This window comes from Mirounga leonina, unplaced genomic scaffold (assembly GCF_011800145.1).
Source record: "Mirounga leonina isolate KUSES-001 unplaced genomic scaffold, KU_Mleo_1.0 Mir_101799, whole genome shotgun sequence".
Taxonomy (NCBI): domain Eukaryota; kingdom Metazoa; phylum Chordata; class Mammalia; order Carnivora; family Phocidae; genus Mirounga; species Mirounga leonina.
The window spans coordinates 4,245,649-4,263,086 of NW_023270210.1; the positions used below are offsets into that span (position 1 = coordinate 4,245,649).

Here is a 17,438-nt window from a genome sequence, read left to right on the forward strand (position 1 = left end):
TTACATCATTAGTTTTTGAGGTAGTGTTCCATGATTCATTGTTTGCGTATAACACCCAGTGCTCCATGCAGTACGTGCCTTCCTTAATACCCATCACTGGGCTAACCCATCCCCCCCACCCCCCTCCCCTCTAAAACCCTCAGTTTGTTTCTCAGAGTCCATAGTCTCTCACAGTTTGTCTCCCCCTCCGATCTCCCCCCCTTCATTTTTCCCTTCCTACTCTTTTTTTTTCTTAACATATAATGTATTATTTGTTTCAGAGGTACCGGACTGTGATTCAACAGTCTTACACAATTCACAGTGCTCACCATAGCACATATCCTCTCCAGTGTCTATCACCCAGCCACCCCACCCCTCCCAACCCCCCCACTCCAGCAACCCTCAGTTTGTTTCCTGAGATTAAGAATTCCTCATATCAGTGAGGTCATATAATGCATGTCTTTCTCTGATTGACTTATTTCGCTCAGCATAATACCCTCCAGTTCTATCCACATCGTTGCAAATGGTAAGATTTCATTCCTTTTGATGGCTGCATAATATTCCATTGTATATATATACCACTTCTTCTTTATCCATTCATCTGTTGATGGACATCTTGGCTCTTTCCACAGTTTGGCTATTGTGGACATTGCTGCTATAAACATTGGGGTGCACATACCCCTTCGGATCACTACATTTGTATCTTTGGGGTAAATACCCGGTAGTACAATTGCTGGGTCGTACGGCAGCTCTATTTTCAACTTTCTGAGGAACCTCCATCCTGTTTTCCAGAGTGGCTGCACCAGCTTGCATTCCCACCAACAGTGTAGGAGGGTTCCCCTTTCTCTGCATCCCCGCCAACATCTGTCGTTTCCCAACTTGTTAATTTTAGCCATTCTGGCTGGTGTGAGGTGGTATCTCATTGAGGTTTTGATTTGGATTTCCCTGATGCCGTGTGCTCCCCCATCTTCTAGCACAATGTGACTTATGCCTGAGAAACCCTGAGTCAGAGGTCACTAAGGTGTCTATCTGGGCTCCCCAGTTACAGCTGGTCTCGCCAGAGAACACCGACAGTTTCTTTCATTTCTTTCATATCTCCCTCTCTTTGGACAAGCCTATAAAAACTTACAGGGGCCTTTTACAGCATTTTCCATATTCCATAGGTCCTAACTTCCATACTGCATCTTATGCAGATGGCCTTGACTCCTAATTTCCTCAGATACCTGAGCCATTGAAGAAGACCTACTTCTGACCAGTCTCTCTCCTGTCTAGCTCGGAGTAGGAGTCTACTCTTCCCAACTAGGCCTCACCCAGGCCTGTTCCTGGGTTTTTGTCCAGACTGCCTCTTTCTCTAGAATGGGTCCCCTCGTCCCTTCTGCTTTCAAGCCCCACCAAATCCCAAAGGCCCTGTTCCTTCCACATGTGCATGTCACCTCTTCAACCGTACAAACCTCTTTAAAGGCAGGAAGTACGTCTCATACCTTTTTCCATTCATAGGATCTAGCGTGATGCTTTGCCTATAAAGAGTGTAATACTTCCTAAAAATAAATGTTTTATTTTAGAGTAGTTTTAGGTTTATAGAAAAGTTATAAAGGTACTACAGAAAGTTTGCATATACTCGACCCAGTTTCCCCTATCACTGACATTTGCCACAACCTGTGAACCAATATTGACATGTTATTCAATTATTAATAAACTTAACTTATTGTTAATAGAGTCCGTACTTTATTCAGGTCTCCTTAGTTTTCACCCAGTGTCCTTTTTCTAATCCAGGATCCCATCTAGGACCCCACATTACCTTAGCTGTTACAATTAATTGGTTTTGCAATTCATTTTTGAGAATGACAAATTAAGAAAAAATGAAAGTCAGACAGGCCAAATAAAAATATGATTCCTATCAAGTTTGAAAGTAAAATTTGACTAGAAAACAATTTATATTAATAATGCACCTATTTAACATAGGCTCTTTGTTTGTTTACACAACGAAAAGGTACCTTCTAAAGGTATTAGTTCCCTCAGATAGCTTCAAGTACTTTAAAAGACTGGAAGTTTTTGATGCTTTTATCAAGATGAAGGATTGAGTATAATCTAAGCACAAAGTTCATTCTTTAAAGTAAGTCAATTTGAGATAAGTTTCAATAAAAAAAATCTCTCTTTAGGTCCTTGAGGGTCATACCCAGTAATGGTTGGATAATAAACTGGCTGTTTCTAAACAAACCCGCATGGAAGACCGAACTAACTTACTACTGACAAGATGGAAAGTGACATCTCCACAAACTCTCAAACTGTTCTGGAGTGATGTTGTGAAATCTTTAACTTAAGGTAAGCATTTTATGAAGAGGTACAAAACTGTCAAATGTAGAACACTATACAACAATTATTTCATCTGTCACTGCTCAATTTTAAAATTGAAGGAATTAGGGGCGCCTGGGTGGCTCAGCCGTTAAGCGTCTGCCTTTGGCTCAGGTCATGATCCCAGGGTCCTGGGATCGAGCCCTACATCAGGCTCCCTGCTCCGCGGGAAGCCTGTTTCTCCCTCTCCCACTCCCCCTGCTTGTGTTCCCTCTCCCGCTGTGTCTTTCTCTGTCAAATAAATAAATAAAATCTTAAAAAAAAAAAATTGAAGGAATTAAAAAAGATTCCTGTCCCACTAAACAATGACTTTCTTGTTTAGGTATGTACTTTTTTCAAAATATACTTGCCTTGATATGTTCTAACCAATGAGTAGACTCCAAACTGGACAACCAGTGAGATTCTTCCACATTAGGATAAACAATGTCTTTGACTTTTTTTAAAGATTCCCGCATGACATGAATGTTATGAATGTCTAAGAAGAAAAGTTCGGCGTTATGATATGCATCATCACTTTCATATCCTCCTCCTGTTGCCTGAGAAACAGCAAGACACACAAACAGTCAATTGGGTTTTCTATTTCATCAGAAAACTTACACAAATATTTCAAGTTACTGGTCCTCCAAATCTCAACCTAAAAGCTTCCAGCTTGGATGCAATGATTGACGTGACCGGACTTCCCATCCAACACTGAGCCTCAACAACATCAGTCACACTCTGAGCTCGGGGAAAAAACAAACAAACAAACGAAACAGGAGGCTGGCAATTTCCTGGGGATCTGTATTTGCAAGAAAAAAAAATCACTTCAAAATGTTCCATAATTACTAGCTCTTCTTCTGGATCTGGAAAGGCAAGAGCGGTTCTCAAGCGTCCTTTTCCCCTATGGGTTTTGTAGCAGAACTCTTCGGCAGCGGGAGAGGGGCGGGGCGCGGCGCTAACTCGAACGGCGCTCAGCTTCAGCCTCTCTTTGCTCTGTGATTTGAGGCAAAGCACTCAACCTCTCTGAGCCTCAGTGAGAACACTAGGTAGGCTAAACAGGATTAAAAGGAGTCCTACTCTGTCACAGTTAACACCAGCCACCATTTAGTGAGCCCCAGTGAAGTCCCAGATACTAAGATTCTTGCTTTACATCCTCTTATCTAATTCTTACAGCAATGCCGCTGGATAGGTATTACTGTCCCCATTTTGTCAATGAGGAGAGATGCTATTTAATGATCCCCAAAGGTACACAGTAATCAATCAGTAGAATTCCAGGCGTCCGAGTTCAAGGCCCAGACCTTTTCTAGTGCACCATGACCACCTGTCTGCCATGCAAACACCAGGGACAGAGAGCTGCACTGCGCCGAGTAGGCCCTCAAAGAGCAAAAGGTTTCAAGAGGAGACAAGCTGGTCATCATCTGCCACGGCGTCTGTGAGGAGTGACTTGCCAGGACAGGCATCCGGACCGCTTCCCAGCATGGCGAAGATACCCATTTTCCATGTATAGCAAAAGAAATGGAATGGCTGCATTCTGCCTCATGTTTTAAAATGCCATGGAACATGTGGCCTCTGGCCCTTTAAGAAAAAGTTAAATAATTCAGAGACTTGCCAAGAAAGCAACCGTTCTCCAAGCTGAAATGGAAGGGGAAGGCATTGGACAAATGTGCTGTTGCTACATTTTGCCTCTTTTCTTTTTATTTATAACAATAGAAAGAATATATAACTTGTAACTCAGAACAGAAGGGCCAATGCAGCCCATGTTTTTTTTCCAGGGTTAAGTCACAATGGTTTCCTGCGGGATAGAAGTAAGGCAACCACCTGAATTTCAAACCTAAAGACCTATGTACAAGCCAGAGGTCTTGGTCTTCCCAGACTCTAGGCAAGAAAATAGGTTTTATTTAGAAATATATTTTTAAAGCTTGTCACAAACAGCATCAGTATAAGTAGACAAAACACATTCAAACTTGTTGTTTTTAAAAAAGTTATTAGCTAATGAATAAATAGACAAATGAGCCCTATTTCCCTCTTCTTGGTTATCCACGCCTCAGGGCACATAACACCTTGCGGCTCTGATCAGAGGCTGACAGAGGTGCCCCTATCCACCTGGCAGTCACTTTTGTAACCTGCAGGCACATAGCCTGGGAGCAAACAGCGAGCCTCAGTTTTGCCAGAGCTGCGAGTCTCTAATGCAATGACAAGTCACCCTCCCATGGATGACCTGCTTCTCTACCCATGTGGTTTTTAAATAGTTACAGTGATTTTTCAGAGATTCTCAATGCTGGAGTTTCTTTCATAAATAACTGAAGATAAGATAATATGCAGAAAAATAAAAGGCAAAATAGACTTTTTGCCCCTTGCCTGGGTTTTGTTTGTTTACTTTATAATGGTGTGATGTTGATTATTACGTTGGGGGTGGGGGCTGTAAATTTCTAAATATCCACAAGGGAGGAACGATCAGGTCCAAAGAGAACAGAAGTCAGAAGGGTAAAAATCAATTAGCCAAGCATAGATTGAGTTCCCAAAAGTTCAAATTCTCCATCTCTGGTTAGTTTTGAAGTCTTTTCAGTTTCCTTCTCTTCAACAAAAAGGAACAACCCTGATTATCTAGTATGACGACATAAAGGTTCAAGGGCCTGTTGCTATGGATATAGATGACTAGGGGAGAGACACAGCTGAGGGAGGAGGGAACGGGGGCTTGGTTTTTAAAGAATGCTGCAGAGATCTTTAAAGCCTAGGTTTTTTCCTTAATTTTTTCCTTCCCTTCATTCCTAAGAGCACTAGTAACACAGGCATATTTCCTGAGTGTTAAAAAAAGGCATTCAAGAATTCTGTTCGGAAGCTGGTGGGGGGGGGGGGGGGGGAGATTCTACTGCTATCACAATAAGCTTTAAAGTTAATATGATAGAGGTAATCATTTTATACACTTTCATATTTTAAAATAATCTTTCTAAATACCTCATTTTAATGTTACATCATATCTATTTCAGGTTAAATGTATACATGCAAATATTGCATTTTATACATGTTTTCAACTCTGAATTATATATGAGGGATGGAACAGAAATACCTAACATTACAAATAATGCAAGAAGATATTCATCTCTAGACTTAATTTCCTAAATGTTTACTTCTACTTCCTAATTTACTTGTCAACAACACTCCCTGATTGCTTTACCTATAATTTCAAAATCATTTCCATTACTGAAACAAAAATCAACTGCAATAACAGATAGCTGGGCCAAGAGCACACAGGGAGCAGAGGGGACTCCGCAGATGTGAACGTGTAAGACACACAATCCATGTGCAAATAATGGCGAGTGGAGCTGCACACGCATGCCATTTTACACACCCTTCCATTGAGGAAGCTGCTGCATCTCGCCGAGCTGCTTGAGGACTTGTTTTGCTTTCAGGGTCTTGTCTTGTGCAATGACTAATTGAAGATGCCAGAAAAGTGACCTCGGATAAGCAAAGTATTCACGATGATGACATTTAAGCCTACGGCTGATGAGAAACAAGAACTCTGAAAGGCGCAATGGCGGTGAACAGCCCAGGGCAGGCCCACTGTGGGCACTTGCAAGTGACAGCTGGAAATGATAGGAGAGGGAAAAACGAAACAAAGAGGAGAAGTTGAATGTAAAAAGCATAATAACCTGGGGCTGCTCAGTGTACAAATGGCCTTATACATTGCGGCAGATTCTGTGGAAGCTTCTGAAAGCGACACTACCTAGTCACTGATGTTCACAATGATGACCCCGATCAACTTCAGGGGCACTCAGCATACTCTGCGTACGAAGGCCAAGAAGACAACGGAGACAGATTTTCTTTGAAAACAGTAACACTGTGTGCACATGACTATAAAATCCATGTACAGAGATCTACTCATTTCTTCAATTATCTTCTACAAATGAGAAGACCCATTCATAAGGATAGTGAAGAGACCGTCTGGATAAAGCTACAGATTGAGGATTTTAACAATTTCGGCTTCCCACAACTCCTCGTAGATGCTTCAGCAGTCTATATATCAAGAGGGATCAAGAACAGCCTAAAGAGCTCCAAAGAGACTCCAACTTTTGCCAAAATTGAAGTTCATTACAGTTCTATACCCACCTAATTTACCTAAAGGTTATTCTCATTTGATCTTAATAGATTCAACTTTCAAGATACATTTTGTGATTAAAACTACTTCCTACCTCAGCAAACCAGTTTTCCCATTTCAACTAAGTTTAACTATTAATGTAAGCCCACATGTTGACACACCGTGCAAAAACATTCACGTAAAGCATGGCATGCTAGCCGTAAGATAAGCATCTAGCGTGTCACTAAATATACTCACCTTGTTGGCCACCGCATTTACATTGGGTCTTGCATCATAGATTGTGAGTTTAGAAATTTGTCTGTTAGTCTCCCTGATAACATCGAGATACTTCTCATCATCTTTATTCCGTTTACCACTCATACCGACAAGAGGCTGACTGCAACGCACGATGACTGTGTTGTTTTCTGGATGAATCCATGACAGCACCTATGGTGAGTTCAGAAATTTTAAGCTATCAAGAAAAAAAACAAACCTCAAAACTGTTAGAAATATAAAAAAAAATAATAAAGCACAAACAATCATGATGAAGTGAGTCTGATTTGGCCAGAAGAGAATACTTATTACCTGTGCACAATGAGGACTATTCAGAGACAACTAGAATAACCAATTGCTTTACTAGTCTTTTCTTAATTAGCACCACATCTCGTAGAGGTTAAATGCTTACCTAAAAAAAAGTTCTATCACTTAAAGGGAATAAAAAGCTTCTGATACTACTTCAGTTCTGTAGCCTGCACTGGATTTCTCAGACAGAAACAAGCTTTAGCAAGAAGTGAGACCTAATGGAAATCATCTCTGCTATAATGTGTTTCTATAAGACCAACTCACTTCTACAGGTCATCTCCCCCACAGTCTCAATTCTAGAATCTCACATAGTGGGGAGAAAAACCCAAGGGAAGCCAAAAAAAAAAAAAACAAACAAACAAGCTCTCAGGATGACCACAGAGCTGCCAGAGGTCCCACAATGAAGCTGTGCACATAAGCCTAGCATGGGGGTTACCTGGTTTCTAAGCTCGCGGTGCAGGAGAAACACCACCTGTAAAAGGTAGCTAACAATATAATACAATAAAAACTATGGAAGTGTCCACTCTAAGTGGGTGAGTTGTTTGGTAGGTGAATTAGATCTCAAAGCTGTTAAAAACAAAACAAAACAAAACAAAAAGGGAGCCAGGAGTTGACTGTGGTGGGCAACAGTGTGGGCTCTGGGGGCGGCACATCTCTGTTGTGGCTGTAACCTGGGCACGGAGCTCACAGCCTCTGTCGCTCCCCTCTCCTCCATCAAATGGGGGTGGGGGAACATGACTCCATGGCCCTGCTGGGGGGATGGGCGAAGAACACATGTAAAGTACATTCCAGGGGCAGGCCAGTTCACAGTTTGGCCTGTGAAGTCAGATAGGGAAAATTGTGAAAAGCAGACGCAAGAACTGAAGAAGCTCACTTACTACAAGGCCAAATGCGTTGTCATCTCTGAAGTCACCCCCTCCATGATGGCAAATGATAAGCACTGATGTTCATAAAAACTGATGTGCATAATAGTGACAACAAGTTAGTGAGAAAAGATTATACAGTAGCGTGAATGAGTACTCATTCACTGAGTCTTTGTGCCATGCCAGAGACCAGTAAAAACACCACTGTGGCCCCTAAGAATCCAAAGGCTCAGAACTGGGAAGCCCTGGGACAAGCACTGGTCTCCTGGACCTCCATTTTCCAAGCAACAACATGGAGGTGACACCGGCCCAGCCTGCCTCCTGTGGCCCTTGTTTCGAGACAGGTAAGAGACAGGAGATTCCTTTTATGCATGTATGTATGTATTTTTCATTTTTCAGGCTTACTGAGATATAAGTGATCTACAACACTGTAAGTTTAAGCTGCACAACATGTGGATTTGATACAAGATCACCTTTAAAAGAGCACACTGCTACACATACAAGAGGCTTGTTATTTGATAAACACCCGCACCAACTTTTAAATTTAAATCAGGTCCTAGGCCAGAAACTGCCGTGTGCCACCACAGTGCCCTCCCTCCCTCCATCCCTCCTCTCCCTGCCTGGGAGATTTAAGGCTGGAATCACCATGCCGTTAAGAAATGCTACTCTTTTAAGCTGTTTTGCTTCTTTCTTTCTTTTTCTTTTGGGATCGCGACTATCTTCTTAAAAAGGATGCTTGCTGTTTGACTCACAGGTATAAAGAATGATCACTTCATAACACCAACTACCATGACTGCTTTCAAAGGTTGTTCCGATTAAGGTTAGTATCTAGAAGCCATAGATAATTAAGGATGTACACACATATTTAGCCACCAAAAGATGTTGATCGCAGCACTGTTTATAATAGTATAAGATTAAAAGGAACCCAGATGTCTTACAACAGAGAACGGATATACTACAGCAGGGTACAGCGAAACCCTTGCACACACTCATCTCTTTCCAAGACGATGCTACGCAGAGAAAGCGGACTGAGGCACAAATTACAGAATAATTTCATCTTTTTAAATAAAACTATGTCTGCATAGAAGGAAGTTTGGAAGAACGTAGACCAAAATGTTAACTGTGGTTCTCACTAGGGGGCAGACTCCTGTTTTGCTTATCGGCATTTTGTTACGTATCTAAAATAACTATGTATTACTTATATGTAAGGACTTCTGTAACTTTAAGACAAACCTGTTTGAGAACACAGGGATGCATATAAGAACAGATGTATGCATTAATGGGAACACTGATGCACGTGGATCATTTTGTTATTCAACAATACCTTACAATTGTTTATGTCCTATTTATGCACAAAATAACAAGATTGCTTTCTCATCAATTCCTTTTGTATTTTTATATGGGCTTTTAAAAAAGAACTGAATAGCAAATATTAATGACTTCACATTAAAATCAAATACATTTTCTGGGGTATAGTCAAGAGTCAGGTGGTTAGAAGGTGTATCAGAAAGACTACATTATCTACTATTAAATATTTTCTTTTAAAGATTTTATTTATTTATTTGAGGGAGAGAGAATGAGAGAGAGCACATGAGGGGGGAGGGTCAGAGGGAGAAACAGACTCCCTGCCGAGCAGGGAGCCCGATGCAGGAATCGATCCGGGGACTCCAGGATCATGACCTGAGCCGAAGGCAGTCGCTGAACCAACTGAGCCACCCAGGCACCCTACTCTTAAATATTCTTAAGCATGGTAATCTATAAAGATATAGACATGATGGAGAGCTTAGCCTTTATTAGGAAAAATAAAGGCAGACTGGTGGCCGTTATGAAGTAAGAAGGATCAATAAAATGGCTAAATAAGTAAAAAGTTAAGCATTCTATTGGCTCTACGGTAGACTTTCATTCACTCAGGATAGTGGAGAATAGTAGGTCCACAGTGGACTGGGCACAGCTGTTTCATCTCCTCTCCTGCCCCAAATCCCATGAATTCACACACACACACACACACACACACACACACACACACACGCTCGCGCCCGCATGACACGGTCAATGTTCAACTGAATGAAGGCGTGAACAAAATCGATCCACACTACCCTAGCCTAGTTCTCCTGTAGGCGAGACAGGGGTGGAGTCTATAGCTATGGCACAGAAAAGTATGTCACAACGGAGCAGAAGAGGAGTAAGTAAACTTGTAACTCTAGCCTCATTGGCACTACATTCTAGCAAAATGACCTAAAAAACATATGTTCAAGTATGATATAGATCATTAACATATGAACAGATTTCTACTCATAATTAGAGGAGCGAGTGAATTTTAAAAGTTGTGATTCCTATTATGTTGACATTATACAAAAGTTCCACACAAATGTCCTTTTAAGGACAAAAATTTCTAGACTTGGAGTTAAAGGCAAGGTGACATTAAATCTTAATTTCTTCAGGCCTTATTTTTCCAAAATCTGTTATTTAGAAAACCAAAACAAAACAATGTACTTATTATGACATGTCCTGAAAATTAAGAGGGGAAAAAATTCTCTAAATTTTTAGTCAATAAAATTTATGCACACAAAGTAGACGGTATGACTCATACATAAATATTTAAGAGCCAAAGAGAACTTTGTGAACTAGGTCCAATGATACCGTAAGTATACTGTCTGGAATAATCTGCACTTGGCTCCAGTTTGCTAATGGCATTCAGGCAGCTTGCAAATGTGATGAGGACGAGCTAGACCTACTAGAGCCAGCACTCATGTGCTCTAACAGAAGACAGGCAGCGTGTCATTTCCAGTATGATTCAGCCGACGCTCATGGAGAGCCCGTCACATATCAGGTATGGTACTACAAAGGTGAAAACCATAAAACCCCTGTCCTTCCTTCTTTCCTTCCAGCTAGCACTTGGTTGATCTATGCATTATTTATACCCTCTCTCATATGACAATTAGTTTGCGCTCATTCTCTGACCTTGATTGTGAGCTCTGGAAGATGGGTGCTGTCTTACTTCTTTTCCCAGTTGGCATAGTACTTTGCACTCAGAAGGCACTTAAAAATTATATGGTGGATTGAAATTCCAAGAGTGTTTCTCTGACTTAACTACTATTCTTAGGGGATAAAAGGCAATCTTTGAGGTAAACTAACTGTAGTACTCACTGGAATTCGATTTCTGGATCTAAAAGTTGCAACTCTCCTGAGATCGTCATCTGAGGCACGATATGGAACCACCAAGAGAGCAGGGTAAGTGTCACAGAGTTCATAGCACTTATTGATAAAAGTTATTCTCCAGTGGTGATTGGGCAAGCCCTGTAGGAAAAAAGGAAGTCCAAGTCAGTACTGTACAACTTCATCTCTGGATTTGGCCTTGGCTCTCCTTCCTTCTTTCTAGCAGAATCTGCACATGCCTCTTTGACCACAGGGTAGGGACAGTCTACCATTTGTACTAAAGGGAGCCAGATCCGTAATCCAGACAACAGAAGAACACAAGACAAAACACTGGTGGTTCCCATAATTCTGAAATACCATTGGTCAATAGAGATTCTCTTGAATTTGAGATCTTCCTTTATTTCATGTCAAACTATTTCTTACTACTTGTACAATAAAGATAAACCCAAGTTCATTGCCCACCTGTGTACCCCACCCCCACCCCAAAGAAAAGTGCATCATGTAGTTTCAACCTGTGTCTAACTGATGGTAGAAAGAGATCGGGCTACTTCCTATCCCTACGCAAAACAGAGTGAATGCTTCGGTCTGCTCCAAAGTAGAAAGAGGTTAAGTTTATGAAGAAAGTCACAGAGGGGAAATAGAGGAAAACCCCTCTGGGGAGGCTCATTTCGCCACCTCCTAAAAGTTTTTTCAATCAAGTGGTTTGGGATCGGTGATCACTCTGTAGGTTGTGTGAGAAATACAGTACACCTCCCATCCTGTCATCCACCCACAAAACCATATCTAGTATGGACAAGATCCAGAGGTGGTGGAATATTCTCTCCCCATACTCACAAATACACAAATACACACACAAAGGTGAGCTATGTGGGTGCTTGCTTTGGGGACAGACATTGTACCTTTTCCTTAGGTCTGGTCCTATAGACCACGGACCAAACAGGTGAGTCTGATGCTGAGTCCAATTAGAGAGTTTTAAGTCCCATGAGAAAGTTATAAGAAGAAAAGATGAAATATAATGGCAGTCTAAAACAAGATACCTTTCAATAGTTCGTATATGCATGCAATCTTAAACATGAACTGTCTTGTTTCAAGCTACAAAAATAGATCTAAAAAATAAGTCTTAATATTGTCAGCAACACTCCAAAACTAAGGTACAGATACTTAAATACATACTGCTACAGAGGTCTCCAGAACATGCAAAATGTTTTCATGGTCTTCCTTCTGCCTCAACAACTGGCCCAGAACAAAGGTCATTAAAATGAGAGGTATATATAGCCTTTGAAAACTTAACAGTCTGAAGCTGCAGAGGATGTACCACCTCATGCATGTGATTTTTAACTCCTGCACCCTCATTCCTGAGCATCGAATCTGCTTACAAATATGTACACCACTGGTCAAGGCTAAAAAAAAAAAATCAGTGCGGGTGCTTGGTAGTGGAGGTGGTGGCTAGAAGGTTCTTCTCAAGTCTAGGGTTCTAAGATTTTACTTTACATTCACTGCCTTTTCATATAAGGCAATTGGGCTTGATCTGATTCTCAAAGCTCACTCGACAAAAGTTCCCAATTATTTTAAAAGCTGTATAGGATGAGAACTGTGAAAAACTCCATCACATAACTCCTAGCTGGCCTACAGATTTGGTTAAACCAGAGGTCAAATTGTGGCTCTTGTACATAAAATGCACAGGCTCTTCTTCACAAAATGCCACAAGAGACCTTTGTCCCTGAACAGCAACACTGTTATCAAGCCTCTTGCCTTTGTTATAGCACATAATCATGCACGTGGGTGAAGTCTACAGAAGAGAGCAATAAAAGCAATTTTGATATACATTCATCAAAGTTTTCTTGGAAAAGTCATCATTACAGGGAAACTGTTCTAATTCATTTCAATCTGCAAACCAGAATAAATATAATTTGAATCTAGCTGTCAGTGATAGTTAAGCTCCTGGATACGTAAATATATAGTGACATGAACTCCTAAATAGTAAGGTATAGAAGTTTGACTCTTCTAGACTCCAAATATTTGATTCATTTCATGAACAACATATCATATGGCTATGGAATGAGCTCATAAATTACAGAGTAATCGATAAAATAAGCTATAACTGCCATTTAAGCTAGACTTTGCAAGGATTTCACTGATGCTCAAAGAGCATGACCAACAACATATTGTCACCCGGCATGTTTGCGATTCACCACATGACTTACCTGCCTTCTGTATTCTTCGACTGGATTATAAACTGTCCACCCATCCACGTTAAACTTTTCTTCATTTAGAAACGCAAATATGGGCTAGAAAAGGCAAAAGGAAAAAAAGAATTTAAAGTTCCACATGACGGAACTAACAGTCTACTAATACTACATCCTCCGAGTTTTCACCCACCAGGTTTGCCTACCATGAAATCACAATCCAAAGCGAGACTTTCAAAAAGGATTAAGAGTGGAAAATACAGACTGGACTTAATGCTACCTTCTAGCTTGAGTTATCATTACTTCTGAGACCTCAATTTTCTATGGCTACAAACATCTCTTTTAATTTGTCCTTTTTAAAATGATGTTCCACAAAAATCAGGTTTCTAGACCAAAACACATCTATCCATTTTGAACAGTATTAGCAATTGATCAGGTAAAAGTCACTTTAAAAAAAAAAAAAAAGGAAATTCAGGAATCATTATTAAACAGACAACTGTCTCAAAAGGGAACAATGACATGTTTATTTAAAAAGGACATTAGGAAAATTCTTAATTAATGGTTCTCTGTGAATTCTGAATCAATGCCCTGATCTCTGTGAAATGACAGGACCCAGACCTCTCTTCTCTCTCTGTGCTCACTCTGGAGGCGATATTGATGAATTTCACAGCTTCAAATACCATCTATACTCTAGTGACTCCTAAGTACCTATGGCTCTCCAGCCCCAACTTGGATCTGCACACTTGGCTGTCCAAGGGACCGCTCCACAATTCCAGCCTGCCTCCAGAGGAGGACTCCGAAGTTAACACATCCAAAGCCAAACCCTTGAACGCCTCCCATCCTGCTCCTCCTACAGCCTCCCCATTTCAGTAGATGGCAGCCCCATCCTTCTAGTTGAGCCCAAAACCTTGGTGTTATCCTCATCAACTCACTGCCACCACCCCGGTCTAAGCCTCAACCATCTCCCACCTGCATCATTATAATAACCTCCTAACTGGTCCCCTACTCTCCTCTTTACCTCTAAAGTCAGAGTAATGGTGTCACAACCTAAGTCAGCTCAAGTCATTCTCCTGCCCCAAATCCTCCTGTGGCTTTCCATCTCACTTGGAGTCAAAGCAGAAGTCTGTCCAATAGCCTGCATATGGCTGTCCGCCCTCTGGCCACAGCCCCTATCAGGCCTCTGCTCTCCCATTGCTCACTCCACTCCAGCCACACTGGCCTCCAGTGCTATTCCCCCAAAGTATCAAGCACAGACCAACATCAGGGCCTTTCCACCTGCCATCCAGCTGTCTGGAATCCTTTTCCTCCATGGCTTTCCCCTTTACTTCTTTCGCATCTCTGCCCAAATGTAACCTTAATCAGTGAGACTTATTCTGACACCCTATAGAAAAACTACATGCTATTCCACCCCCCCAGAACAGCACCCCTTATTCTCCTTCCCATTTTATTTCCCCCTATTACTTATGACCATCTGACAGATTATATGTATACTTCTTTGTTTACTGTTGGACTCCCACTGTCCCCTCCCCTAGACCAGGGGCTCCATAAAGACATACACCTGCTTTGGTCACATCCTATATCCCCCGTAACTGGAACAGTATCTGGTCCATAGTAGGCAGAATACATATTTGTTGCCCCAGGGAAAATGTCAAGTCCATACAGCCCCTGTACTACCACCTTCTCTGGAAGCACTGGGTTTGGGCACTTTTTCCTCTGTTGTCGTCCTACAACTGTGCATGCCAGAATCCCCTCCCCCACACTACAGAGCATTTCTGGAAAAGCCCTGCTTGGCATCAACAGTTTTATGTATTCAAAAAGCAAGAGATTTAAGAGACTGCTCTCTGGACTGTCTTCTTAAACTTTCTTTCTTTCTTTTTTTTTTAAAGCACAGGGCACCCTCAGCAGGTCTCAATCCAGGCAGTGGTAGGCCCAAATGCTGTGTATTCTACAATGGGTAGCAATTCGTTGAGGCTTTAGACAGACATGGAATCCACAGCAATACTTAATTATTCCTACCACTTGGGAAACACGTGATTTCTGTTAACTTCAGTTTAACTCAAAGACAGGGGGACTTTTGATGGAAATAGCGCTAAAATGTACCATGCACTTGTTTATCCCTAAACAGAATCCGTAGCACGTATCAAAGCACTGTCTTGGTGACATCTGAGTACCGGATATTATACTGATCAATCCTGCTGAATACTGTGCTGCTGACATATGTGTGGATGCCAGGTGGTTTGTCATTCCCTTTAGAAGAAGACCTATAAGCTGCTTTCTTGGAAATGAGTTCCTGACCTCCACATTTGTTTTTGTTTTTGTTCATTTTGTTTGTTTTTAGTTATTTGCACCTTTCCCATGGAGCTCAAGTGAATATGGCAGCCTTTTAAAAACAAAGAATAAAATTACTAACTCAAAGGCCGGATAAAGCTTTCTCTCCAGAAAAATTGTCATGTGTGTTAATGCTATCAGTGTCCTTTGACTTGGCAGCAGCATTTTCAATGTAACTATTTCTCAGTCATGAATAATAAAGCAACTCTGCTCTTGCTTCACATATTCTCTTGTATCTTACATTAAAATTACTGATAAGTTTACAAAATTATTATCAGAAGATGAAAAGTTATATAGCCCACACCAAAATTATCTCCATAATTTCTTTAATATGTTTGCTTTAAGGGAACTCTGAATACAAGTAATATATAAAATTGTCATTAATAGGAGAGTGGGTACAACATCCTTATGGTAGCAACATCTCAGGTGGCCTTTCTTGCGAAATCATTCTGGAAAAACACTTCACATTCTAAAGACATCCAGATGAACAGGATGAGTCAATGAACTGGCATCCTTTACCTCTGAAACATGCCTCTGAGAACTCTATGATGGAAACAACTCCCAGGTTAAGAGCTAAGAGCCAGACCTGGAGCTCAGATATTTCAGGAAAGTTTATGAATCACCCAACAGCCAGATAGTCCTGGTCATGAAATACACAGGAGCACATCTAATACTGAATTGGAGCTTAAGGTAAAAAAGACCAGGTGTTTAAACCAATATTTTAACCATCCAAATAAATTAGCTTACAATTATAAGGAAAAAAAATATATATATTTAATATTTTATTTATTTACTTGAGAGACAGGGAGAGGGAGAGGAAGGGAGAGTCTTAAGCAGACTCTGCACTGAGCATGGAGCCCGACATGGGGCTCAGTCCCACAACCCTGAGATCATGACCTGAGCCAAAACCAAGAATCGGATGCTTAACCAACCGCACCACCCAGGCGCCCCAAGAAAAAATATTTTTAAAAAGCATTACTTGTTAGTTTTTAAAGCAAAACACAATGTGAACGTGAAGTTGTCGAGACTTGGCTCCACTGAGGCAAGCATTCCAAAAGAACCAAGGCGGATATTTTCTAAAGTTGGATGTACCCGGACTTATTTCCCAGATATTTTAATTTTTACCTTTTTTTTTTCCCTCTTAAAGATTCAGGTAAGAGAACGAAGCAAGAGTTTTAAAACACAAGCTCTCAACAGGGTAACATAAAGGTGGATTATTACAAAAAAACTTAAAGCATTAAAGCAAGGCAACAAAACCCTTCATCTGTACCTCATTATTACAAAGTACAAAATTCACCTACAAGTGGTGACTTGTGACAAGTCTTAAGCTCCTGTCTGAAAACTGTTAAAACCTAAAGTTAACAGGTTACATGCCTTGAGATTTTTAGCTGTCATTTATTTTCTCTTACAGACAAATACATTTTTTAAGGCTTTGAGTCTTTTAGAACTTTATCAGCGGGTTGCCATTTCCAGTGATTCCTAACTCTATCCTTGGGTCGCTTGGGAGCCTCTCTTTGGGAAACCGAAGTACCACGGGGAGAGCACTTTCCTTTCTGAGGATGGAGCGGGGAGTCGGGCGTGTGAGCTGGGTAATGATCAAGCTGGCTGCACGTGCCGGTCTCACAGTGACTTGACTTCACAGCCTGGGCACCGCGCATCAGGAGTGCGTCCGTCCGTCCGTCCGTCCGGGAGCCCCGGAGCCTCCGAGCCCAGAAGGGTTGTGCCCAGGGGGGGCTTCGGGAGGCCCTCCACACCTTTCTCCCGGGCTCTGCCTCGGGGGTCGGGCTAGGGCAGTGGGGGTGGGTGCCGGGGGCGCTCTCCGGAGGTGCCTGTGGGTGCCTGGGCCCCACCTCGCCCCCCGGCTGAGCCAGAATTTCCGGGGGGTGAGGTGGTCGCCCTGATCCTGAAGGGCCACGTGCCATACACGACCACACTCAG

General features: G+C 41.6%; 1 protein-coding gene across 3 annotated transcripts in view; it reads right to left on the minus strand.

Annotated features, from left to right (window-relative positions):
* MTM1 (myotubularin 1) overlaps nt 1-17,438 on the minus strand; it is a 94,775-nt gene that overhangs the window by 17,485 nt on the left and 59,852 nt on the right. For all 3 annotated transcript variants that reach the window (XM_035011952.1, XM_035011941.1, XM_035011960.1), the window contains 4 exons: nt 13,191-13,274; nt 10,978-11,127; nt 6,644-6,832; nt 2,682-2,867 (listed from right to left, as the gene is read on the minus strand). In XM_035011952.1, coding sequence (XP_034867843.1) covers nt 2,682-2,867; nt 6,644-6,832; nt 10,978-11,127; nt 13,191-13,274 — 609 coding nt within the window. The remainder of the gene's footprint in view (nt 1-2,681; nt 2,868-6,643; nt 6,833-10,977; nt 11,128-13,190; nt 13,275-17,438) is intronic.